Source organism: Chelonoidis abingdonii, chromosome 2 (assembly GCF_003597395.2).
Source record: "Chelonoidis abingdonii isolate Lonesome George chromosome 2, CheloAbing_2.0, whole genome shotgun sequence".
In the NCBI taxonomy this organism is placed as follows: domain Eukaryota; kingdom Metazoa; phylum Chordata; order Testudines; family Testudinidae; genus Chelonoidis; species Chelonoidis abingdonii.
The window spans coordinates 46,207,823-46,234,291 of NC_133770.1; the positions used below are offsets into that span (position 1 = coordinate 46,207,823).

The 26,469-nt window shown below is 41.5% G+C and overlaps 1 protein-coding gene across 1 annotated transcript in view; it reads left to right on the plus strand.

Annotated features, from left to right (window-relative positions):
- Positions 1 to 209: 209 nt before the first annotated feature.
- ZNF804B (zinc finger protein 804B) overlaps positions 210 to 26,469 on the plus strand; it is a 372,325-nt gene continuing 346,065 nt past the window's right edge. The window contains exon 1 of the mRNA XM_032793370.2: positions 210 to 413. Within this exon, the coding sequence (XP_032649261.1) occupies positions 306 to 413 (108 nt within the window). The 5' untranslated portion in view covers positions 210 to 305. The remainder of the gene's footprint in view (positions 414 to 26,469) is intronic.

A 26,469-nucleotide genomic window follows, 5' to 3' on the forward strand; every position in this document is an offset into this window, starting at 1 on the left:
CGGAGCTACCGGAGCCCCGCGGACCAGCATGCGGGCTGGCCGCCTCCCGGCTCCCCTCGCTGCGCTCGGGCTGCCGCTGCTGCCCTCGGCGCATCCTGCTGCCGCCGGCAGCTGTGAGGCGAGCGCTGCGGGAGAGCGAGACGCGTCGCTGGGGGAGAGGTCGCCGCCGCTTCACGCTGGCGGTGTCCCCAGCGGGGGTAGCACTTGCTGCTGCTGCTGAGGAGGGGCCAGTCCGCGTTTCCCCCCCGCAAGCAGCGCACGGCGGGACTGAGCCCCTGCCCTGTCCTCAGCCCGCCCGGACCCGCATGGCGTGCTACCTGGTCATCAGCTCCAGGCATCTCAGCAACGGGCACTACCGTGGCATTAAAGGAGTCTTCAGGGGACCGCTCTGCAAGAAAGGCGCTCACTCCCCGGTAACTGGCATTGCTCATTCCCTTACACTCAGGTAGACACACCAAGGGGGGGAGGGGGAGGATGGGGGTCACCAAGATCGTGTATCAACACACAAGCGCGCACGGGGGGGTGCGCAGGGTGTCTCTGTACCGCTCTGCCTAGGCACGAGCGAGAGTCGGTCATCTGGGTGTTTTAGAGAGATTTGCTGGTTCTGTCACTCTGGCTCTGTGTGCCACTTGGAAAAGTTTCTCCCGAGACAGTTATTTGTGGTGTGAGCGGCTGAGATTAAGGGGGTTTGCAGCGGCTCTGTTGCTTTGATGGAGAGGGGAAAAGATTTCCCCCTTAACGCTTTGTAGCCTGGTGACACAAACTGAAAGCTGTTAGGTTATTTTTGTAGATGGCTGATGAGTTGCAGCAGCTTCTTGTTTTACAGAAAAGTTAGCCGATGAGATGAGGCGCTGTAACGTTTGCCTGATCAGCTTCAAGTGTAATGGTTTAGTAGATTCTGCAGTGTGTAGATACGGAGAGGAATGCCCAACCTTTTATTTGTTTTCCTGTCTGTTAAAACTAAACTTGCATGTCACATCTGTTTGACTTTGGGGTAGAAGCACTATCTATCAAGATCAATCCTGGAAGACCATATAGAATTTATCAAGATTTGGGAAAGGTTGCTAAAAATATAGACTGTGAAGATATTTAAACAAAACATTTTTGGGTTGCTAAAAAGCATTTTATACCATAGTATCTGTCTTGGTAGGTGATCTTAAAGATAAAGATGTATTCATGGGACTGCAGGTTTGGTTCCCCTTCATTTAGAGTGCTATAGAAATAAGGTAGAGAATCATGTCAAGAGAAGGTACTCTAGGTCTGATTCTGGTTGTTGCTTGTTAGTTATAAGAATAACTGACTAGAATGCATAGTATCTTTTATCAGAGAGGTAGCCCTGTTAGTCTGGATCTGTAAAAGCAGCAAAGAATCCTGTGGCACCTTATAGACTAATAGTTAGTCTATAAGGTGCCACAGGATTCTTTGCTGCTTTCATAGTATCTTTGTATGCTTTAATCTGAATAATTATGGTGACATCATTATTTTTAAGTTGATCAGTGACTGAAATGTAATTGTTCCATTCACAAACCTATTAAAGCTGAAGGTGTAAACTACATATGAATACTGAAGCTCAGAGAACATAAACAGAGCTTATCATTACAGTACACTGCTAGTGTACAGTAAGTGAAATCCTGTCCCCACCGATGTCCTGGCAAAACTCTCATTGACTTAACTAGGGCCAGATTTCCCTCTACTGATATGTATCAGTCTGTACTTTAGAAAATGCAGGTGTAATTAAAGTCCCCGCTTCCTATTTATTTCATAATTCAAAAACAATTCAATAGAGTCATCTGAATAATAATTCCATATATAACTGAAATCTACACAGTGTAAGAGGGCAGAGTGCTGAGACCTCACATGTGGGGATTTTATTTCCATTGCTTTATTTTTATCACACAGTATAGTAAAACTGCTGGTATGGTATTCACCATAGTCTAATACTTTTTGAACTGTTTCAGGATCTCTGACTTAAGTGCCTGATCCAAACCTCTTTGGAGTCAGTGGAAGTCTTTGGATTAGGCCTTAAATATTTGTGTGTGTGTGTGTGTGTATATATATTTTCCTTATACAGTGAGCTTGATTTTATTCTCACGTACACAGGTTCACACCAGTATGTCTATTGATTTCATTGGAGCTTCTCCTGGCTTACATCACTGCTAGTAATAGCAGAATCAAGCTCACAGTATTTCATGTAAAACTCTGTAACAGAAGATCTTGTTAAAATCCTCAGTAACAATTTAACTCTGCTTATAACTGCATGTACAAATGAATTGTCTCTGTGTGCATGAAATATGCATATTTGTATGTGGCATGCAACAGAGAAATAGAAAACACATATGGATTTTTTTCTCTTACTTTTCAATTATAGATTATCTAATATCCATAGTAAATGTGTCTTCCAAACTACTTTGATAGAGTTCTAATATATAGGCTCAATTCTGCATTTCTTGCACATATGCATTCCTGGCACAAGGTGTTAGAACTCTATGAATAGATTATTTGTGGTGTATTTAAAATGATGTTTCTGTCCAAGTTATAAAGATAGGTAAAAAGTGGTGAATACCCTTTCCACCCACTCCCCGCAAAGGATCCAATATTCTCTAAGTGGGAGAGAGATAAAATGTTTACAGTTAAACTTTAGTAGGACTTTCCTTGTATTCAATTTATCAGAGCTCAAATTGGAAAAAAGTAATTGGAAATATGTACCCTAAACTTATAGTTGGAATATACTATTTCCCTCTGTTTTCAACTTGTGTCTCTTTCTTTCAGCCTACAACCCTACACAGTGGGGTATGATATCAGTCCTCTGAATCTGGGCACCAAATGAAATAAATGTAACATTTTTATTTCTCATTAGCATATAATTCCTTTGAGATAATCATGTAAGATTGTTTGGGAACTCAGGAGTAACTTTTGTTTTGATACAAGTATCAGACAGCAAAACAGGCACTTTAAACAAAAATAATTTAAAAATAAATAGTTTAAAAAATTATTTGGTGTTTCTCTCGCTTCCTCTGTCTGTAAATCCAAGTGCCTTAGTAATCATGCGCCCCACTGTACAGGGATCAGTGGGAGAGAAAAGGTCCCATTTGTGTCCCCTTTCCAACATGTAAAGACAAAAACTCCCGTTTCTGGACTCACGGGCCATAAGAGTTAAAGCTGTGAAAACTGTATATCTAGGAATGCTATCACTGGGACAGGACTGAATCTTGCCAGTCCTGACCCTTCATCGAATAACTACAAGGGGAAATTCCACATTTGGAGGGAAAGAAGATTTTTCCAACAGGGATGATTTTCAATGGCTTCTCTTTGAACCTGCTCAGGGTTTTGGAAGGTTAGATCAGGGGTTCACATTTCTCAATCTTTTTCTCTCTGAGGCCCACCGCAACATACTATAAAAACTCCATGGCCCACCTGTGCCACCATGACTGGTTTTCTGCATGTAAAAGCATTAGAGGGTAGCAAGTAGTGCAATTGCCTGGGGCCCCATACCACAGGGGCCCCCACAAAGCTATGTTGCTCAGGCTTTGGCTTTAGCCCTGGGTGGTGAGACTCAAGGACCTGGGCTTCAGCTCCATCAATTGGGGCTTTGGCTTTCTGGCCTGGGCCCCAGTGAGTCTAATGCTGGTCCTACTTGGCAGACCCCCTGAAACCTGCTTGCGGCCCCCCCGGGGGGCCCGGACCCCTGGTTGAGAACCGCTGGATTAGACTAAGTCATGGGGAGATGGCTTAGTAGGCAAGATTCAGTCCTGTCCCAGTGATAGCATGCATGTGATGAAGTGGGCATTCACCCACGAAAGCTTATGCTCCAATACATCTGTTAGTCTTTAAGGTGCCACAGGACTCTTTGTTGCTGTAAATAATAATGTACAATTACTTTTTATTAATTGTCAGAGGGGTAGCCGTGTTAGTCTGGATCTGTAAAAGCAGCAGAGAATCCTGTGGCACCTTATAAACTAACAGACGTTTTGGAGCATGAGCTTTCGTGGGTGAATACCCACTTCGTCAGATGCATGTAGTGGAAATATCCAAGGGCAGTAATTGTCTAGCAAGCAAGCTAGAGATATGGGTTAGTTCATCATTTGGGAGGATGAGGCCTGATTCTAGCAACTGGAGGTGTGGAAACCAAGAGAGGAGAAAAACTGGTTCTGTTAGTTGCAACCCTCACATCTTGTTCAATCTGCGAGCTGATGGTGTCAATTCCAGATGACGAAGCCAGCGAGAATCCTGTGTGACCTTATAGACTACAGACGTTTTGGAGCGTGAGTTGCGTGGGTGAATACCGACTTCGCAGACGCGGTGAGGAAGCCTAGCAGTTCTCTTTGAGTCTGGTCCTGAAGATTTTTTTGCTGCAGGATGGCACCTAGGTCGCTATAGTGTGGCCAGGAGCGTGAAGTGCTCCTACAGTTTTTGTATATGCCATTTCCTAATGTCGATTTGGTCCATTATATCCTTTTTCCTGAGAACTTCCAGTTTGGCGAGTGTTACATAGCAGAGGGGCACTGCTGGCCATATGGGCGTATATTACATTGGTGGACGTGCAGGTAATGACACCGGGTGATGGTGTGGCTGATCGTAGGTCCTGGATGTGTCGCTGGTGTAAGATATGTGGGCCGAGAGTGTGGGCATCGAGGTTTATGTTGGCGATTGGGTTCCTGAGCTGGAGTACGTGGTTGCGCGTATGAGTGCCTGGTGAGAATACGTTCAGGTTGGCGGGTTGTCTGTGGGCAAGAGTTGGCCTGCCACCCAAGGCCTGTGAAAGTGTGGGATCGTTGTCCAGGATGGGTTGTAGATCCCTGATGATGCGTTGGAGGGGTTTTAGCTGGGGGCTGTATGTGATGGCCAGTGGAGTCCTGTTGGTTTCTTTCTTCGGTTTCTTCTACATTTTTATTAATGTACACCATGAAGTGTATAGGATATGTAACATTGCTGAGTTAATGTTGGGAGTAACCTTAAGTCTTGAATTTCTGTACTTCTGAGTGCTTAATTTCTGAATCTGAATGTTGCATTAACACTATTTTTTTTACACTTAATCTGAGAGTCTCTGTTTTAAGTATCAGAGGGGTAGCTGTGTTAGTCTGGATCTGTAGAAAGTGACAGAGAGTCCTGTGGCACCTTATAGACTAACAGACATATTGGAGCATAAGCTTTCCTGGGTGAATACCACGCATCCGACGAAGTGGGTATTCACCCACAAAAGTTTATGCTCCAGTACATCTGTTAGTCTGTTAGGTGCCACAGGACTCTGTCTGTTTTAGGTGGAAACATTGAACCAAACTTTAACTACAGAGTAATAACTAGTACCTACATAATTACATCTGTGGTCACTCAAGGCCAAGACTGGCTCACTTTACCCACATAAAACTCCAATTTACTCCAGTGTAATTATTCATAAGTAAAATTACTCATATCTTTAAAGTATTTGGAGGATTGAAACCTTCCTTGTAATCTACATTATAACCTGGAATGATGATAAAAGACCATGGACTTCTTTTAGACAAACATGTTAGAAGTTACTAGTTGCTAAATTAGGTACTACTTCAGTATCGTATTTAGGAAGCAGTGGTAATGTAGATTTACCTATGGGTAGCTACATAACTATAACTTCATCCTTATTGATCATCAGCTCTATCTAGATTGAAATTGTATAAAACTTAGAGGTGAACAGAAAAAAGCATCTGTGTATATTATAACATTACTGATGCAAATTTCTCTATACCAAGGGTTAGTGCCTGTAAGACTTACCAAACACATTTTAGTGCTTAGAAATATTATCCAATATTAGTTATGATTTAAAGTTTCAGAAGGGAAGTTTTGAGCATGAGACATTTATGTCTTCTGTACTATACTGTACTTGTGATTTTATTTAATAACTCCAAATTTAACTTTGAAAACTATAGGTTTATGTCTTGTGGTAATTTTTTATGGCAATAGTCTTGAATATGCAATATTTATAATTTTTACTGTTTAAGCAATCCTAGGTTGATAAAGTACAGGCTATCTCATGCATGAGTCTACATAGTCTTTAATGTATAATGTGTACCTTTCTATATTTAAAGAGTTCTGTATTAACAGACCATGAAATGTCAGTAGACTTAAGGCTATGCTTTCAGAAATGAGAACAGTAGTGAATATTTTAAATACCTTTATCAAATTTCATGGCTATGTGAACAAGGGTTTCTCAGACTGGATTCTTTCATAGTATTTATTTAGTGTATTTTGCTATTGTACAGTAAGCAAATCCAGCCTCTCCTCCATGTCTGTAGAAGGTCCTATGGCATAATGAGTGTGGCAATATCTGGGAGACTACTAGTAGATGTGCATTCTGTCTGTGTAGAGGAAGGTGATATGGCGTTTATTCAGGGGAGGGGCAGTGGCATAGGATCTGCACTATAATGGTTTGTCTGCCCCCCACCATCCCTCGTCTTAGGGGAAGGGGGCTATGTAAGGACCTTCAAATATGGAAGTAAAAGTGTGGGCTATGGAAGTACTGGTGAGGATTTTAGCAGAAGTGGAGTGGACTCAGTAGCACACATCATGGAGTTGTATATGGTCAGTGTTCTAGAGGCAGTACAGGTATATTAATGGACACAAAGAATGTGGGAAATCCACAGAATTTCAGATTCAAGTATGATGCCAAGCTGATGGAAAATAATGAGTGGTCTGAACAGAGGAGAGAAATATCTTGCCCAAGAGCAGCACTTCTGTCTTTAAGATATTTAGTCTTTCTGACTTTAGCTGGAATAACTTAGGTTTTGAGCCTTTCATGTGTAGGTGGTAGGAAATTTTCTAATAAGACTTCTCTTAGCTAAATGCAATGAGATCCAAACACTAAATCAAGCATTTACAGGGGATTTGTGACACTCTGGAGGACTTTTATGGCCTAGAATAGATTACATTGATCAATGCACTGTATGTAGTTTCTTCATCTGTGACAGATATACTGTGATACTGATCTGCGGCCAACCCTCTCAGAAAGTCATCCTGTCAGGTCTCACGGGGCTTAGCAGGGTTGGAGAGGGTAATTACTTGGATATGAAACTTCCAAGAAGAACTCAGGCTTCTTGAGGAAGTGGTGCTGGTGATTCAGCTGGTTCTCTTCCCTCTGAATCAGTTCTCAGCCAAAGCTGTTAGTTTGCACTATGCTGTTTGAGGGTTTTCAGATACATACTTCAGTTTATATCTCAAAGTTTATATTACTTATATTACAGTTTATATCTCAAAGTTTATATTACTTTATATTACTTTTATATTAAAAAATTACTTGGTATTTTTGCAAAAAGAGTTAAATCCAATGTCCTAGCCAAATTTCAACTTCTTCAATAAATTTCCCTGCAGCTTCAATTGATTTCAGTATTTTTCACCTCCTTTCCCCGTCCTGTTTTGTAGTAAAGGCTAAAGGGCTGGTATATTACATTTCAACAGTGGCTTCATTTCACCAATATGCAAAGTGAATTCTCAGTTCTAAAAGTCTAAATTTTCAAAAATGTGTGTCTCATTCTGTTAGCAGAGGTTAGAGTTGGCATATGCACTGTTGTTCCAATAATTAAAAAAATAAAAATAATTCAGACATACTTAGAAATAATATAAGATGGCCACAGGCACAGAAGCAGGTACAATAAGAACTCTACAACTGACTCATCTCCCCGTCCCTCTGTGTAGCAAGTAGCAACAGTGGGAGTTTTAAAAACGTCTCAAGAAGTAGGAGGTGATGTGAGGATTGTGGAATTAGGGACACCAGGTACAAAACAGCAGGGTAGGGTCAGGTCACTGGTAGCTCTCAATTTTCCCTTACTGGGGAGCTTACTTTGGACCTGAACAAAGAAAGTGCCTTTTCATGGCCACCATGAAGGAGGGATCTGCACCAAGCACAACTATGGGGCACACTAAGAAAGCAAGTTAAGGGCCAGGCAGTTGTCCAACACACAGTATATGAAATTAGAAATAGATGGTGGCTGCTGGAAAGGAGGGACCCCCCTGAGAGATGCAATTGTGAGTAGTAGCTGGCAAGCCACGTAGCCAGTATATCTCTCAGCATAAACACATCATCCCACAATGCTCTGTCCCCTTAGCAGTTCTGACAGCAATGAAAATGAGTCTGCTGTTTGCTCTGCCATAGAAACCATTGGGGACATACTATAGGCACAGAAATATAAAATAAAACTTTTGGTTAAAAAAAAGGAAAAAACAATGAACTGACAGCTGCAACAAATAAACTGACTTGTACAGTTTCTTCTTTAGCTTCTGTGAAAAGACAGGATAAATGGAATCAAAGTTACAAAATAATCAAAAAGCAACAAAACAGGGAGGTAAAAACAGAAAATGGTACTTACATTCCTCTGTGACAAAAGTCTCAGGAGCAGTAGACTGTGGCCACCTGCCAGGAAACCCTCCTCCCTCTCTAGAATGAAAGCATACAGCACACTTGCAAAACTATGCACTTTTGTAGGCATAGATGCAATAACTAGGTAAAATCACGCCCACATACATCTAGGTATTTCTAAACTTGTCACTTCAGACATTTTACACATCAGAGGTTTTCCTGCGTCTCCTACTGACTTGTGCTGTATTTCCTACAAATTCTAACACTTCTACCCCTTTTGGGAGCATAAACAGTCATGCAGCCCACTCACTGAACTTCACAGGTGAAATGATTTCCTGCTTTTTCAATTCTTCTTGCTGCCCTTCTATGAGTTCCTGCAAAGCATAAGGAACAGGACAGGCCTTTTAGAAAGGCATAAATGCATTTTTAGCCACATGCAGCTTTGTTGTTATACCTTTTATTAACCCTGTATGTGTGTTATATAGAGCTTTATAATTTATTTTTAATTCTGTCACTGGATTCAACACATTGTGCATGGCATTACAGTCCAATTTAACCTTCTTCAGCCAATGTCTGCTATCAGCAAAGGGCCATTTCCTTGATCCACAATTGATGGTAATGATAAGCAGGTGTATTTATGTTTTGACATGTTCTCCTGCCATCCTAATACTTTTATTGTTCCCTGATTATTGTTTTGTAAAATTAGATTAGCTTCTCTCAGTTTTGCATCAATAAATATTTGTTTCTTCAGAAATCACAGGTATTGTTATCCTTGTATCCACTTCTTCTCAGACTTTCAATTCATGTATATTCACACTCACCCCACCATTTCAGTTCAGTTTATTCTGCGTTACATACAGTTTTGAGAAATGATATAGAATGAAGAGGCACAGTTTCTGAAGTCGGCCATTCCTCAAGTAGCTAGGTTGGTGGTTCACTCTGGTAAGCATTAATTAGTTCTTCTCAGCACGCTCCTTTTTGAACTGTTGTGGCGCATTTCAGGCCTGGGCGGCTTGCTGTCCCTTCTTACCATGGCTCCTACACTATAGCTTGTTGAAGAAACAGTGCTCTGTTTCTCCAGCAACACATCCATTTTGCTTATCTGGGATGTCATGGACTATATAGTCATCTTTGTCCATGGACTGGACTTTGCTCCCTTCACGTGGAAAACTGACAGAGGTGCTTTCTCAAAGTATAGAGAATTTTTCCCTATGCCATTCAAGACTACAGCAAGTGAGTAACTTTACTTATGTGAGTAGTCTCATTTCAGGATAAGATCTTTTGTATGAACAGTGCTCAGTAGCCTCTCTTTAATTCAGGTTTCCTTATCCCAAGAACAAATGATTTGTAAGGGCTTCTTGTAAAAAGTTATGACCAAAAAAAAAAAAATAATGGATTTTTAAGACTGGCTAGAATGCAGAGATATTTTTCTCTTTTCATTTAGTTTATTTGATAGAATTTATTTCTTTCAGCTACAAGATTTGTGTTTGGCACGTAATGCTTGTTAAGCACCTTTAAGTCCTCGTGTTCCATCTCACCTAGTTCTTGTGGGGAAACATACTTTGAGAACTGGAAATGTCACTTTTCTCACCAGTGTTAGGATATCTGGTGAGGAGGCAGGAGAAGAGAGGTAGAGCTGTTAGGATTTTTTTTTTCCGTATGGAAAATTGTGTCTTTTTGGTGAAAAATCAAAAACTGGAAAATTTAAATGCTGAAATGAAACTGCCTCATGGGAGTTTCAGTTCAGTTGCCTTATTCTCCCACTCTCCTATTTAAGATCTGGTTCCTCTCTGAACTTCATCTCACATGATGCCCACATTCTCCTCTCCTTGTGAGGGGAGATGGTGTATCATGGGAATCACAATCACAACCACACCACAAACTCTGATGCTGCTTTGACAGCTCATGATCTAGAACAGGGGTGTGCAAACTGCGGGCTGGATCTGGGCCATGAATCGTTTTAAGCCAGCCTGTGAGCACCTGCTGGGGAGCAGATCGGGCCCTGCTTTGGCGCTCCAGCCAGGGCGCAGGGTCAGGCTCCCAGAAGCTGTGGCATGGCCCTGCTCCAGCTCCTGTGTACTCCAATGGCCCCCTCCAGCGCTTCAATGGGAGCTGCAGCGTGGGGCAGCGTGCAGAGCCGCCTGGCCATGCCTCTGCGTAGGAGCCAAAGAACGGACATGCCACTGCTTCCAGGAGCTGCTTGAGGTAAGTGCCGCTCAGAGCCTGCATCCCTGAGTCTCTCCCCAGACCCCACCCCCCTGCCCCATCCCTGAGCCCCCTCCCACTCTCCAAACCCCTCGATCCCAGCCCAGAGCATCCTTCTGTACCCCAAACCTCTCATCCACTGCCCCACCCCAGAGCTCAGGCTCCCAGACGGAACCTGCACCCCTTCCCACACCCTAACCCCAATTTTGTGAGCATTCATGGCCTGCCATACAATTTCTATTCTGCGATGTGGCCCTCGGGCCAAAAAGTTTGCCTACCCCTGATCTAGGACATCTATACAAAACAATATTGTATTCCTAAGTGAGCTGTGGTTTACATAAAGAGTCAAATCTGCCCTCAAAAGTGTGAAGTCATTGCCAAAGACCAGTAGATGTACATAAGTGAGCCTGTGGAAAACTGGAACCCTCAACCTCAAGTGTAGCATCATTAAGAGTCTGATTCACCAACTCCAGGATATAAGTAATCCCCATGAGGAAGAACAATAATGCCTCAAATATGTATGCATGCAAAAGTGCATCCATGCAAATGTTCCTGAGTAGCAAATAAATACAGTAACTCTGTGATTAATGTTGTAGTTATGTTCCTGAAAAATGCTACAATGTTAAGTGAATCAGATTTCCCCATAAGAATTAATATAACTGGGGGAGAGGGGTTAGGATCCAGGGAATTTTTTTCTGCCAGAAAAAAAGACATTATATACATATGTATAAGTCTTAAATAATTTTAAACAATGTAATACTGTACTCACTAATGATGATTATGAAGCTTGGTTGAGGCAGAACCGTAGTGGAGTTGGGGCACCGGGGTTGCCCGGTTCCACCTGCCTGGCGCTCCTGCTGGGGAGCGGGGTCAGGGCCTTGCCTGCTCCCCAGCAGGAGCACCGGGCAGGCGGGCAGAGCAAGCCAAACAACCTTATAAAGGAACTTTGTGCGACTTTAGATGAGTATGTTCTCTAGTAGATCATCAACCTAATAATGAAATAATGTCAACTGGGACGACTTTAAGGGAAGAGTTACTGTAGGGACTTGAATGTGATTGAACCAAACAGGTTTGTACTCTAATATGGTTGAACCAAACAGATTTTTGAAATTCAAATGAACATCTGCGAACACTGTTTTTGCGGTATTCCACCAGCTCTATTGTTTACTAATATGTTTTAAAAAATGTTTCAGAAGTTATTAAAAAATTCTTGGTTTATGATTATACTCTGCATGCATTATATCACATAGTCACTGTAATATTAATCTAAACATTCAGGGCTCACTCCTGCATTTGTATGTTTTATGTGGGTACTCATCACTGCTTATCTTGTGAAATCAATTACTGCACACGAGTAACAAGGATTTGTCATGAGATGTATGTTTGCATACCTGAGAGTGTTGTTTAGTGCTCTCTATATATTGCTGTGCATCCAATAGCAAGATAACCATTACTATTTTAGCAATAAAAGGGCAGCTTTTGGGTTTTCTGTTATGCTAGATTAAATTTATGCGCATACTATAGGAAATGTAAACATTATCATAAAAGTTTTGTCCCAGTTTCGTAGTTATGCGTAATGATGATTGGGAAGTTGGCTTAAGTAGGGAAATAGAATTATTGCCAAGAAGATTGCATGCAGCTCTGAAACAATGCATACATTAATCAACTCAAGTTGCTATTAATTTTTCAATTGATGTTTTTCCCACAATACCCTCTCAAACTATTTTAGTACATTTGTGTCAACAGAAATGTTCTATCTATATTCTGCTCAGACTGAACTGGAGAGGAGTATTTGATGTTGGTGAGAAAATTCTCAGTTGTAATCGACAATAAATCTGCAGCATGCATTTCCAGCTTAGATTGTATCATGTAAGGAAGGCTTGTGGAACTAGATTACAAAGTGTAAGAAACAGAACTTCCTTACATATTATCTTTGATAGCAGAACATTTTTACAGAAGGGGTTTTGCTTTAAAAATGAAATAAATTTCTAAATTCATATTTATAACCTAGATAAAGACTTTGATCTCACCGGGTACTGAAAATTTGAGCCCATGCAATTATTCCCAGTGAATATACATGCCAGGAATATGCATCTTCTTCATCAGTCTGATAATTATGCCATTTCACGTATTTTTCAATGCAATTTTCAGTGGAAATTTGTGGTGTTGATTTTTGTAATCATGATTTGCATGTGTTTTAAAAGTTAACAACACAGACCATTGGTCTGTACTTATCACCAGATCCTCGGGACTTTCGGCGTTGTTTAGGAGTGCAACGATGTGAGCTGTGAAAAGCTCTGAATGCTGATATTTTTTGTGGAGGCATTCTAGCAGGGAGAGAATCTCTCTTAAATTAGCTCCTTAGGTTTCCTGACTTGCAGCCTATTGCCTTTAACTATGTCATTCTAAGCTCTCTACTAGATAAAATCTGTGCAAAATCTGGTTCTCATGAGAGGGAGCTCACAGATTAAGGCAGGGGGTCTCAAACTTCATCGCACCGCAACCCCCTTCTGATAACAAAAATTATTACATGATCCCAGGAGAGGGGACCGAAGCCTGAGTCCACCTGCTCTTTGCCACCCCGAGTGGGGGGCCAAAGCCTTGCTGCCCCAAGCAGGGGGCAGGGGCAAAGCCAAAGCCCAAGGGCTTCAGCCCCAGGCAGGGGGCCTGTAATCTCAGCCCCACTGCCCAAGGCAGAAGCCCTCAGGCTTCGGTCCCAGACGGTTGGGCTCGGGCTTTGGCCCCAGGCCCCAGCAAGTCTAAGCCAGCCCTGGAGACCCCATTAAAACAGGATTGTGACCCACTTGGGGGTCATGACTCACAGTTTGAGAACTGCTGGATTAGGGGATTTGGTGTGAGTCTTCAAAGCAGCATTTACGAGTATTACAGAGGATTTTCCAGGATGCCTGCAATGCTCTCTCCCTCCTTTGATTGCCCACTGAGGGGAGAAGTTCTTTGGTCCCACTAAGTCTCAATGGTGGCCAAAGACTCCACTTCAAGGCAGTCAGTTGACTCCATTGCTGTGGGAGAATAGCTGGCCACTTTCTCTTTTACTATCTTTCACTCATCTGGTTAGATGCTTCCCTCAGGGACATGAGGTAGGAGAGGCATTGTGTTCCTCCAAATGTGACTCTGAGAACTGAACTGCAATGTAAGACAATGTGATGGTGGGGACAGAGTCTGAGGAGTGGGCAAGGCTTTGGCAGCCATGGAGCAGTTCTGTGGGCTCTACCCAGGGAGTAACATCTCCTCCCCAGCCTAGCTGGGTCCCACACTTGCTGGGCAGAAGCATCAGGAGTTGACCTAGAGATATTAAGAACATTTTTTTTTCTTTTTTATAAAAGAAAAATAAAATTAATAAGTCCAGTCATGTAGGTTCACCATTCAATATACACACACAGTGGATTAGTATCAGGGGGTAGCCATGTTAGTCTGTATCCACAAAAACAACGAGGAATCTGGTGGCACCGTAAAGACTAACAGATTTATTTGGGCATAAGCTTTTGTGGGTAAAAAAAACCACTTCTGCAGATGCCTGGAGTGAAAATTACAGATGCAAGCATTGTTATACTGACACATGAAGACAAGGGAGTTACCTCACAAGTGGAGAACCATGGCCAATTCAATCAGGGCGGATATAGTCCACTCCCAATAATTGATGAGGAGGTATCAACTCCAGGAGATGGAAAATTGCTTTTGTAGTGAGTCAGCCACTCCCAGTCCCTATTCAAGCCCAAATTAATGGTGTTAAATTTGCAAATGAATTTTAGCTCTGCAGTTTCTCTTTAAAGTCTATTTTTGAAGTTTTTTTGTTCAAGTATGGCTACTTTTAAATTTGTTACAGAATGTTTAGGGAGACTGAAGTGTTCTCCTACTGGCTTTTGTACGTTACCATTCCTGATGTCTGATTTGTGTCCATTTAATCTTTTACATAGAAACTGTCCAGTTTGGCCAATGTGGCACATGATGGCATATATCACATTAGTAGATGTGCAGGTGAATAAGTCCCTGATGGTGTGGCTGATGTGATTGGGTCTTCTGATTGTGTCGCTAGAGTAGATATGGGGACGGAATAGGCAATGAGGTTTGTTACAGGAATTGGTTCCTGGGTTAGTGTTTCTGTGGTGTGGTGTGTAGTTGCTGGTGAGTATTTGCTTCAGGTTGCGGGGATGTCTGTAAGTGAGGACTGGCCTGCCTCCCAAGGTCTGTGAGAGTGAGGGATCGTTTTCCATGATAGATTATACATCGTTGATGATGTGCTGAAGAGGTTTTAGCTGGGGGCTGTATGTGATGGCCAGTGGTGTTCTGTTATTTTCCTTGTTGGGCCTGTCCTGTAATAGGTGACTTCTGTGTAACCGTCTCGCTCTGTCAGTCTGTTTCCTCACTTCCCCAGGTGGATATTATAGTTTTAAGAAAGCTTGATAAAGATCTTGTAGGTGTTTGTCTCTGTCTGAGGGATTGGAGCAAATTTGGTTGTATCTTAAGGCTTGGCTATAGACTGGATCATGTGATGTGTCCTGGATGGAAGCTGGAGGCATGTAGGTAAGTATAGCAGTCAGTAGGTTTCCAGTATAGGGTGGTGTTTAAGTGACCATCACTTATTTGCACAGGATTAGTGTATATGCACACCCAAGCAATTTACATGTATCAATTAATTGATGAATGCACACTCCATGTGATGTCACTGAATATATATGCAGAAAAGTCCAGTTTTTCTTAGCTATCTAAATGCTTGTTAACAGCCTCTATAAATCTACACTATACTGTTCCTTCAAAGAAGTAAGGATATTACACAACATGCATTTGTATACATTGATAACAACATCAGTCTTATATAGCATTCATTCTATTTCATTTTAAAATATAGAACCCACAACTCAAATGGAAAGGTGAAGTTTAGTGAGCTCAACCAAGTAAGGTCTGTGGTATACACAGAGTCCTTTAACAAAAGTTCTAAACTTCTGCTGAAGTGGTAAATATATCCTAAGCTGTTTTCTGTGGCAAACAGGCAACCTAAGAGAGGCTTAGCAACACTGCAGAATGATTTATACACAATGTAGATGCCATTTTAGGTAGTTTTACCTTCTGTGGTGAGTGAAAAATTATTACTAAGTGATAGAAAAATCACAGACTTGTGCCTTTTGATGTTGAAATCATATCCATACCCTATGAAATGAAAACAGTATCAAAATAAATATTGAATATGTGAACTTCCCTATTGAAGATCTGTTTATCTCTGTGGTGTCTTGAATACCATGTAGAACAGGAATTAATATTCCTTGGTATATACTAAATAATGTAGCAGTTTTTATTGCTCAGTAATGCATTATATTGTTTATTACTTCAGATTTTTAAAATATAACTATGGGCACCCAGCCAGCTTAAAAATCACAACATAAACCAAAGGACTGCCCCTAAACTTAGCTATCACAGCCCACATTCTCCTCAACAGCCATAAGAAAGAGGGGAAAAGATAACATTCTTGGCCTGGCACAAAGCCTAACATCTGCTTAATGTGGATTTGGAAGTCTCCTCTTATTATCTGGGGGCCAAATTTTCATCCTGTGAAGTGGGAGTATTGATACTAACTTCAATGAGGCCAGGGTTTGGTCCTTTTAATGGTTCACACTGGATATCTCTAAAGCTCATACTCTCTATTCAGGGTATGTATTTCTGTCTCACCTGAAAGAACAATTGATTTCATATGGGACAGGGGTGCCCAAAGGCTGTAGGCTCAGCCCTTCAGTCGCTAACTGTTAAATGTGCATGTTGGTTTTACCCAGATTGCAAGTTTCAGCTAGAGAGGTAACGATTTAAAATCTTAAATAACATTTGATTTCTAGGGAAAGCTGTAAAACCATCTGTTCTTCAAAATTAGCTCATAGACCCTTGCTAATGTTTGTATAGCACAAGGCCAAAACCAGAGAAATCTGCTTGAAAGCTAGAGAAGGAAAGTTTACGTTCATAGGACCTTATCATCCTGTCATTTGCATAGTGTGCACTGGTAGGAAAGTGAGCAAGCTACACTCAGGTGGCTGGCCCCTGCATGAATACACAAGGTAAGAATGGTTCATGGAGCCTTCCTCCTCTTGTTGTCAGCTCTACAGAGAGCAATGAAAACAGCCATCCCTCTAACAGTAACTACTGGAGCCAGAATACTCTGACTCCTGTAATGTGAGAAATTGGTGTAATCTTGATCCATGTGCTGACTGGAGTCTGAAAATTAAGTTTTACTAGCACTCCTGGATGTCGTACCTGCTGGAGCATAGGTATGACTCCTTGGTAGAACCCCTTGGATAGAGGAGGAGTAGGGAAGAGGTGAAACAGCCTATGCTGCCCCATCCTTGCTGCCTCTGTCATATCAGGCCAGTTAGCTGGGAGCTCTGGGTAACACTGAGGCCACGTCTACACTACGGGATAATATTGAATTAGCTAAAATCGGTTTTATAAAACTGATATTATAAATTCGATTTCATGCGGCCACACTAGGCACAGTAATTCGGCGTTGTGCGTCCATGCGCGCCGAGGTAACGTGCGATTTCTGAAGCGTTGCAATTTGTAGGGTAGCAACTTCTGTAGCTATCCATAGTTCCGCAGTCCCCACGGCCTTGGACAGGTTGAATCTTAATTGTCACGGGGGTCTGGTAATGGTCGTAGTCATTATTCCTCCAGAAACATCAGCTGAACAATGCTTTCGCTCGGTTACCTGGATTGCCCTGGGCAGACGCCATAGCACGGCAACCAGGAGCCCGTTCAGTTTGTTTTTTTTCTTTTGTTTTTTCGCACGTATGTGTACGGATGCCGGCGGAGAGAAGCGATCTTCAGCGCTAAAATGCAGCAGCAGTCCTGCTTTACAAATGATAGCAAGAGATGGTGTAGCGGTCGTTCTCTGTACGCACGCAGAGCAACATGGCAATGTGAGATGACGTTTTCATCTCCTCTCTGTACTGTCCCTGCTTTATCTATGAGTGCCCATGGCTGAAAATTTTGAAAGCAAAATGGGATTGACTCACTTGGGCCTGAGTCAATCCGTCCCTTATGGTTTCTAAAAATAGAGTCCATCCTGCCTAGAATATAGGGGCAAGTGTATTAGAAAACCAGTGTATCAGAGAGGCACAGCTGCTCCATGTCAGTATTCACGGGGGTGCCCCTGCGAACAACGCACGCGTTGCTTCTCCTCCCCAACCATTCCTGGGCTACCGTGGCAGTGTCCCGCCACATTTGTGTCATGAAGTTATAAGAATGCAGGAAAAGAGAAACAGAGACTTGGAGGCAGCCTCCCGGGGCTATGACAGTCCAGGCAGTACGGAATCTTTTCTTTACACTGGAAAGGAGGGCGGGGCTGAAGCCCCATGCTCTATGATGAAGATGCTTAATTAGCCATTCTGTCCTATTACTGGGAAGTCGGGGAATGCACCTCATGTATATGAGCATTTATCAGGCATGGGGTTCTCGGGAGATGGTGAGCAGTCCTACAGCACCGTCACCACCGGGGAGGGGAGAGGAGAGAAGGCGGATACGGCTCTTCACTGCTGTACTGCGCGCATTACCAGCAGCATAGCTACACATAGGGGGACCTTGAAAGAATCAAAAATGATTTCTTTCCTTCTCTTCACGTGTGGTGGTGGGGGAACGGAGGCATTCCCTGAACCATGCAGACACTGTGTTTGCACATACAGACATTGGGAGCTCAGCCAAGAATGCAAAACTTTCAGAGACTGCTGTTGGACTGTGGGATAGAGTTGGAGTCCTCAGACCCCCTCCATATTGAGTCTCTGCTTCCATTACGCTGTCACGCAGGCGTGTAGTCTGGAGATTTTTTTCAAACGCTTTGGCATTTCGTGTTCTGTAATGGGAGCTCTGATACAACAGATTGTCTCCCCATACAGCGATTAGATCTAGTATCTCCGTACGGTCCATGCGGGAGCTCTTTTGGATTTGAGACTGCATCATCACCCATGCGGATCAAGAGCTCCACGCTGGGAAAAGGAAATGTAATCAACAAGTTCGGGTCTTTTTCTGTCTACCTGCGCATCCGAGTCTCCAGATTGCTGATCCAGAGCGGTCAGAGTGGTGCACGTGGGTACGCCCGGAGGCATACCGTATCGTCAACAGCATCAATTCCGATATTTAAACGAATTAGCGGAGGTGGAGTACAGAAATCGATTTAAAGAGCCCTTTATATCGATATAAAGGGCATTGTAGTGTGGACGGGTACAGCGTTAAATCGATTTAACACTCTTTAAATCGATTTAAACGCGTAGTGTAGACCAGGCCTGAGGCACAATTTACCCCAATGCTTTTAGAAAAGATCATGCAATATAATCAGATTGCCTCTTCTGCTGCCATCCTGAGCACTGGGGTGCAGAAAATTATGTGCCTGCATTAACAACATTTTATGAGCTCAAGAAATAAAATGAGCATCACCCTCCATGTAGGCCTGGTCACATGCTCCCTTTAAGAAGCTTGTAAACAAGCCTCACCAAAACCAAGTAATGTAACAATTTAAAAGAATAATACAGTTCTCCTCTTCCCCAATGAAGCTCTGAAGAATTCCAACAGGCTTCTGTATCAACACCTGCTTCTTATTGCAGAATTAACAACTCTCCTCTCTTAAGTTTGCCAACAATGCCCAGCTCAGTGCTTCCTTTGCCCACTCTTGTTCGTGCCTGAAATGACCTTATAACCTTCCATTCAATATAACAGAATTAGTGGAACTAGCATGATGTGTGGCTTTTGAAAGCAAACTCTCTCATTACATTAATTTGCATAAACCTCCCTCCTTCTCCATTACCACTGCATTCCATCTTATTTAAGCCAGACTGTAAACTCCTTGTGGGTTCCTCAGTGCCACCTCTGCCAGCATTAACAAAAAATAATTGTTTAAGATGCGGTGTCATCAGGATGTAGATGACAAGTAACTCTGTTATATTTTTATCAAGACTGGATGATAAATAGAGACTAGGGTTGGCTGAGAACAAATTGGCTGCTGATGCTCAGTTTGGATAAGATGGAGGTGGTGCTGTTTGTTTGGGGGAAGAGAACCTGGTAGTAAATTGACTTTGATCTATAATATTCTTGCTGCCTCTTTTTCTCCACATACTACAGTGGTAGATGAGGTTAGCTGAGACACTTATAACCGGCCCTTTATTTATGTGTTTTGAAGGTGTTCTCAGTAGAGGATGCTTGACTCTGAAATTCACTTCCTTTTCTTGTCTGACAAAGCCCAATTCTGTTGAGCGTTAGGGCACAGTATAAGGCCCATCTCTTTTTTCAAACATTTCCCTGAGTGGAGAGGTTTGAGTGCTTGGAGATATCTGTGGAATGTCCTTTTACTCTTGTGTGTTAGATACCATTTTTTACCTCTTATGTTAAACTTGTACATGCAACCTGAGAGATGTTAATAAGGCATATCTTATACATCAGAGAAATAAATCTGTGATTCTTATAGCATAGGATACAATATAACTTGCTCTACCCTGCCTGTGAGCCAGGATGTTCACATTTCTCATCAATTGCAGCAGTCTAAAGGAATAGAACAGAAATTTATCAAAATGTTCTTAGGGAAATACAGCAAAATTCTACCCTTAACACATAAATGTAACATTTTCATGGATCTCTGCACATCACCAGTATTCTGCCCCTTTCAGAAGTTACATGTTAGTGGATCAGGCTCTTTCTGAGAATGTTGCTACCCAGAAAAAAATATTTTTGTCTTGTTTTAACTCTTCTTTTTCTACAGAAGGGGCAGAAAACACAGCTTGTTGTCATTCTAAGTTTTGGCAGCCTATGGTGTGGCAACTGCATGGAGTGAGATCACCTAGAGCAGGTGGGGCTCAAAAGATTGAGAAGGATTTAAAGGTCACATGAGAAAATGGGTATCTCACCTTATAGGAGTAGTTTAGGAGAATGTCTGTACACACAGGAGTGTATATAGATGGGGGAAGAGGGAAGTATAGACAGGGAAAAAGAGAGGGGAAAGGACAAGTGAGAGATGTTAGGTCAGTCCACACACAACTTGTGTGGGGGGGAGAGGGGGCGGTTAAAATGCACATTTGAAAGGTGTATGTAAAAGAAACTTTAGTTTTATATATTGGATTTATCTGAGATCATACCATAGTTGAGTCAGTGTATGAGGAAATTGGTCCTTTTTCATATATTACAGGCCACAGACCTGTAACATGACAAAGAGCATCTATGTGTACACAATTTTTATGGCCTTTTCCATTGATAATCCCTATTCTTAGTTACACAAGCAGAACCTCTGTGAAGTCAGTGAGGTTACATGGGGGTAATGCAGGGCAAAACCTGGACAACTGTGTCTGTTTAAGAGACTAATGCTAAAGGCTTTAGCAAAGGAGGTTATATTTATGGTATGTAGGATTATTTATTTGGCACTTATGAGCAGAAAAATTCAATTACTGAGAGAAATCTTTGTGTTTATGCAGATTGCACCCAAATTAAGTCTTACCAACTTCTCCATCAGCACCCCAAAAAAGCCTGGTTCACCCACTGTGGTTAGGCAGAAATATTTCCCTGCAATGTCACTGATTGTCTTGCTTATTCTCTGCATAGGTTTCTCTGGGGAACGATCAATATTCTGATGAAAATCATGGGTTCCAACAGCTTAACACATTTAAATATTGTGTTGATTGTGTTGATAGTGTTAAGAGTGAGTTGGACAAAGTGATATTTGCAAACCTTCGTAGTGGTTTTGAGCTTGTTAAATTTTACATTCTGAGAACAATTTAATTAAACAATAAGGAAAGCTGTCAGTTATGATTAAGGTAATAAGTAAAATAGTAGTAATTTTCACTGTTAGTAGAGGATCACACACAGGTTTGTAGCTCATTAGTTTTAACAATTTATGTTATGACATTCAGGCTGTCAAAACCAGCAGTTTTTCTCAAAGTTTCTACTAGTAATTTTGTTTGTTTATTTTGGTTAATACTTCAATTTTGAAACAGTTGCAAAAAATACAGCAAGAAAATGTACCAGGCTGATCAATAAGAATGAGGTGCAGTTCCCTGCTTTTTTTTTTTTCGGTCCATTTCGGTAAACTCCTTGTTCTTCCACTTGGCTGACAGCAGGTATGTGAATCCTAATTTAGTGTCTCTTCGTGCAAGTTGAGTGATAACTGATGCAGTAATTACAGTGTCATACATGCAAGACCTTTAAACATTTAGAGTGAGTTGGAGCTATCTCCTTAAAATAAAAAAGTACTGCTCTCATATGATACAGTATAACAAGAACTGCTTTCTTTTCTATCATCTTTATGTACTTACAGTAGAACCTCAGAGTTACGAACACCTTGGGAATGGAGGTTGTTTGGAACTCTGAAATGTTTGTAGTTCTGAACAAAATGTTATGGTGGTTCTTTCAAAAGTTTACAACTAAATATTGACTTAATATAGCTTTGAAACTTTACTTTGCAGAAGAAAAATGCTGATTTCCTTTTATTTTTTAGCAGTTTATGGCTAACACAATAATGTACTGTATTTGCTTTTGGGGGGGGGGGGGCGTGGCGGGAGGTGAAGAGGAAGCCCTGCTGCTGCCCGATTATATACTTCTGATTTCAAATGAGGTGTGTGGTTGACTGGTCAGTTTGTAATTCCGGTGTTCGTAACTCTAACTACAGTAGAACCTCAGATTCCCCTCACCCCCATTTNAGGTATATAGTTGACTGGTTGATTCATAACTCCTGAGGTTCTACTGCATGTTTGTATTACCATCATGTGACTAATAAGGATGGCAAAAGCATGCATTAGATATTAGACTTCATTAGCTTCTTTAAAATTAGGCTTCTGATTATAGTATATGCTGTACAGTAAATTGTAGGGTTCAAACCTCAGAGTTAAAATGTATATGCAGCATGTTATGAAATATAAAGGTATCATTTATCTGCTTAGAGGCACTCATAAATTTTGATTATACATGTATATTAAAAACAGAATAACCCATAGAGCACTATGATTATTTATTCATATAATGCCATAACTGTGCCTGGTCCTTTACAACAAGAGACTATAGTCAATAAAAATGACAATCTGTACTTACAATCTAAAGGGCACAGTGCAATGAACAAAGCATCTCATGCTGATATTACCAGCAGGTTTGCAGAACAGGTTGTTTTTCAGAAGTGACTGGAAAGAGAAGAGAGAGTGGACTTGGTATATGCAAATACGGAGGCTGTAAAGAGAGCACTAAGGATAAAGTTCTGCTATTATTTCACAGTGAATTTGGAGTAATGCAATGGATGTAGTGGAGTTACCCCCAGATTTTTGTGGGTGCACCTGAGAGCATATTCTGGCTCTAAGATAAAAGGTAGTATGGAGGGAAGATTGTGTGGTGTATAGGTAGATTACAGTAGAGTTTTAGGAGGTAGTAAGGACAGAGATGCTGCAGGAGTACAGTTGTGGAATGCTTTGAAAGTAAAAAAATGCCTGAACATTATTTGGAAAGAGTGTAAGCTGGAGTTGAGACTCAAAGAAGGGGAGGATTAGTATAGAGAGGTTAGTGTAGTCACAGTGGGAAATGACTGGAGCATGGACTAGTGTTTCAGGAGGAGAGAAAGAGGAAAAGATGACTACTGGAGATATTATAAAGGTGAAAAAAAAGTGGCAGTTAGACCAAGGACTCAATGAGCGGGGAAAAGGATAGAGAGAAGTCAAAGATTACCCAGAGGTTGCCATCTTGGGTGACAGGAGGATGGTTGTTTTGTCAACAAAAATAGAAACAATGGGAAGAAAGGCTCAGTTTTAGACATGCAAAATTTGACATGGCACTGACTCAGAAGGAGATCTGTGACTGGACAGCAGTGAAAGGTCAAGGTGGAGAAGGATTTGAACACTCAGTATAACTGTGTATTAGTTGAATGTGTGGCAAATAATGCACTGGGAGAAGCAGCAGAGGGTAAGGGCAATATAGTGAAGAAGGACAGGAAAACCAATATAAACTCATGTGCACTGGTGTGGTTTTATCAACCTAGGACTCCAAATTAATTACCCACTAGTAAAATATTACCATTTAGCACACCTAATTTATTGCTCTAGTCTGAGGAATCACCTTTGTGCTGTCCCAGGAATCTCTATAAACGCAGCACAGATGCACAACTCTATAAAAGAAAACTCCACTCTATTGCTCAGACTATAAGCTGACAAATAAAAGAATGGGTTAAGGAATCCTTAAATAAATAGCCTAGCGAATGTCCAGAGTTTGCATTATAACATGAGTGAAGCTTTGTCTCAGTTCCATGTTCTTGGTTTAGCTGAAATCCAAAACCTCCCATGGGTGTACTAGTGATGGCACTGTGCTCGGAACAAGATCCTTAGCTGATATAAATTGATGTTGACCATTGATGTCAATGTTGCTATGATGATTTACACTAGCTAAGGATCTGGCCCTCAGACTTTATTTAGGAGGTAGCTAGTCAGTTAAAGTTGGTAAACACGAGATAACTATGCCCTCCCAAGTTGATGGTAAAAGGCACTACTTGTGGGTCGCTCATAGAAATTTTAATAAGAAAGATGTGACTGGAAACTTTAGGTGATATCACAGTACAAATTAAATTCCCAAATCATGCCTCTGTGTATTTTTAGGACTCCTTGCACAGTGTCTGTCTTCTCTAGACTATTGAATTATAAAGCAGTGGTACACTGCTGCTTTAGTATGTAATCTCACTGTCATCAGATGACTTGGCTATTCAGCAGTTCTTTGGTTTGCAAATTTTTATGGTGGCATAGAGTTTGACTCACAATTCATTTCCACTTGCCTCATACTTCTATTTTGAGGAACAATTCTGGCTTTATTCACTATGGAGTGCTGTTATGTAACATACTTTGATTATTCATGATTGCACCAGTGTCGCTTGCTTTCAGGGTCCAGGATGTCTGGTTGGAATAAATCAGATTTCAGTGAAAAGCATAATTAGGGTATTTTGTAGTTACTCACCGGAGCAAAGCCAATGGGAAATTTAGCTGAGGAGGGAGGGGGGAATAGGGTTCTAAAAAATTAAAAATCTTTATCAGGCTTAAAATTTAAAAAACAGATTTTTGGACAGCAAAGGCTAGATTCTCAGTTGGTATAAACTGGTGTAGCTCTAACAACTTCACTGGCACTATAATGATTTACACCAGCTGAAGATCTAGTAACATACAAAATAAAAAGGAGTCATATAAAAAATGGAAACTTGGTCAGATTACAAAGGATGAATATAGGCAAACAACACAGGAATGCAGGGGCAAGATTAGAAAGGCAAAGGCACAAAATGACAACTAGCTCTGGGAATAAAGGGAAACAAGAAGACTTTTTATCAATACATTAGAAGCAAGAGGAAAGACCAAGGACAGGGTAGGCCCACTGCTCAGTGAGGAGGGAGAAACAGTAACAGGAAACTTGGAAATGGCAGAGATGCTTAATGGGTTCTTTGTTTCGGCCTTCACTGAGAAGTCTGAAGGAATGTCTAACATAGTGAAGCTTATGGAAGGGGGGTAGGTTTAGAAGATAAAATAAAAAAAGAGCAAGTTAAAAATCACTTAGAAAAGTTAGATGCCTGCAAGTTACCAGGTCGCCTGATGAAATGCATCCTAGAATACTCAAGGAATTAATAGAGGAGGTATCTGAGCCTCTAGCTATTTATCTTTGGAAAGTCATGGGAGACGGGAGAGATTCCAGAAGACTGGAAAAGGGCAAATATAGTGCCCATTCTATAAAAAGGGAAATAAAACACGCCAGGAAACTACAGACCAGTTAGTTTAACTTCTGTGCCAGGGAAGATAATGGAGCAAGTAATTAAAAGAAATCATCTGCAAACACTTGGAAGGTGGTAAGGTGATAGGGAATAGCCAGTATGGATTTGTAAAGAACAAATCGTGTCAAACCAATCTGATAGCTTTCTTTGATAGGATAACGAGCCTTGTGGATAAGGGAGAAGCGGTGAATGTGGTATATACTAGACTTTAGTAAGGCATTTGATACAGTCTTGCATGATATCCTTATCGATAAACTAGGCAAATACAATTTAGATGGGGCTACTATAAGGTGGGTGCATAACTGGCTGGATAACCGTACTCAGAGAGTAGTTATTAATGGCTCCCAATCCGGCTGGAAAGGTATAACAAGTGGGGTCCGCACAGGGGTCTGTTTTGGACCAGCTCTGTTCAATATCTTCATCAATGACTTAGATGTTGGCATAGAAAGTACGCTTATTAAGTTTGCGGACGATACCAAACTGGGAGGGATTGCAACTGCTTTGGAGGACAGGGTCAAAATTCAAAATGATCTGGACAAATTGGAGAAATGGTCTGAGGTAAACCGGATGAAGTTCAATAAAGACAAATGTAAAGTGCTCCACTTAGGAAGGAACAATCAGTTTCACACATACAGAATGGGAAGAGACTGTCTAGGAAGGAGTATGGCAGAAAGAGATCTAGGGGTCATAGTGGACCACAAGCCTAAATATGAGTCAACAGTGTGATACTGTTGCAAAAAAAGCAAACGTGATTCTGAGATGCATTAACAGGTGTGTTGTAAACAAGACACGAGAAGTCATTCTTCCGCTCTACTCTGCGCTGGTTAGGCCTCAACTGGAGTATTGTGTCCAGTTCTGGGCACCGCATTTCAAGAAAGATGTGGGAGAAATTGGAGAGGGTCCAGAGAAGAGCAACAAGAAGGATTAAAGGTCTAGAGAACATGACCTATGAAGGAAGGCTGAAAGAATTGGGTTTATTTAGTTTGGAAAAGAGAAGACTGAGAGGGGACATGATAGCAGTTTTCAGGTATCTAAAAGGGTGTCATCAGGAGGAGGGAGAAAACTTGTTCACCTTAGCCTCTAAGGATAGAACAAGAAGCAATGGGCTTAAACTGCAGCAAGGGAGATTTAGGTTGGACATTAGGAAAAAGTTCCTAACTGTCAGGGTAGTTAAACACTGGAATAAATTGCC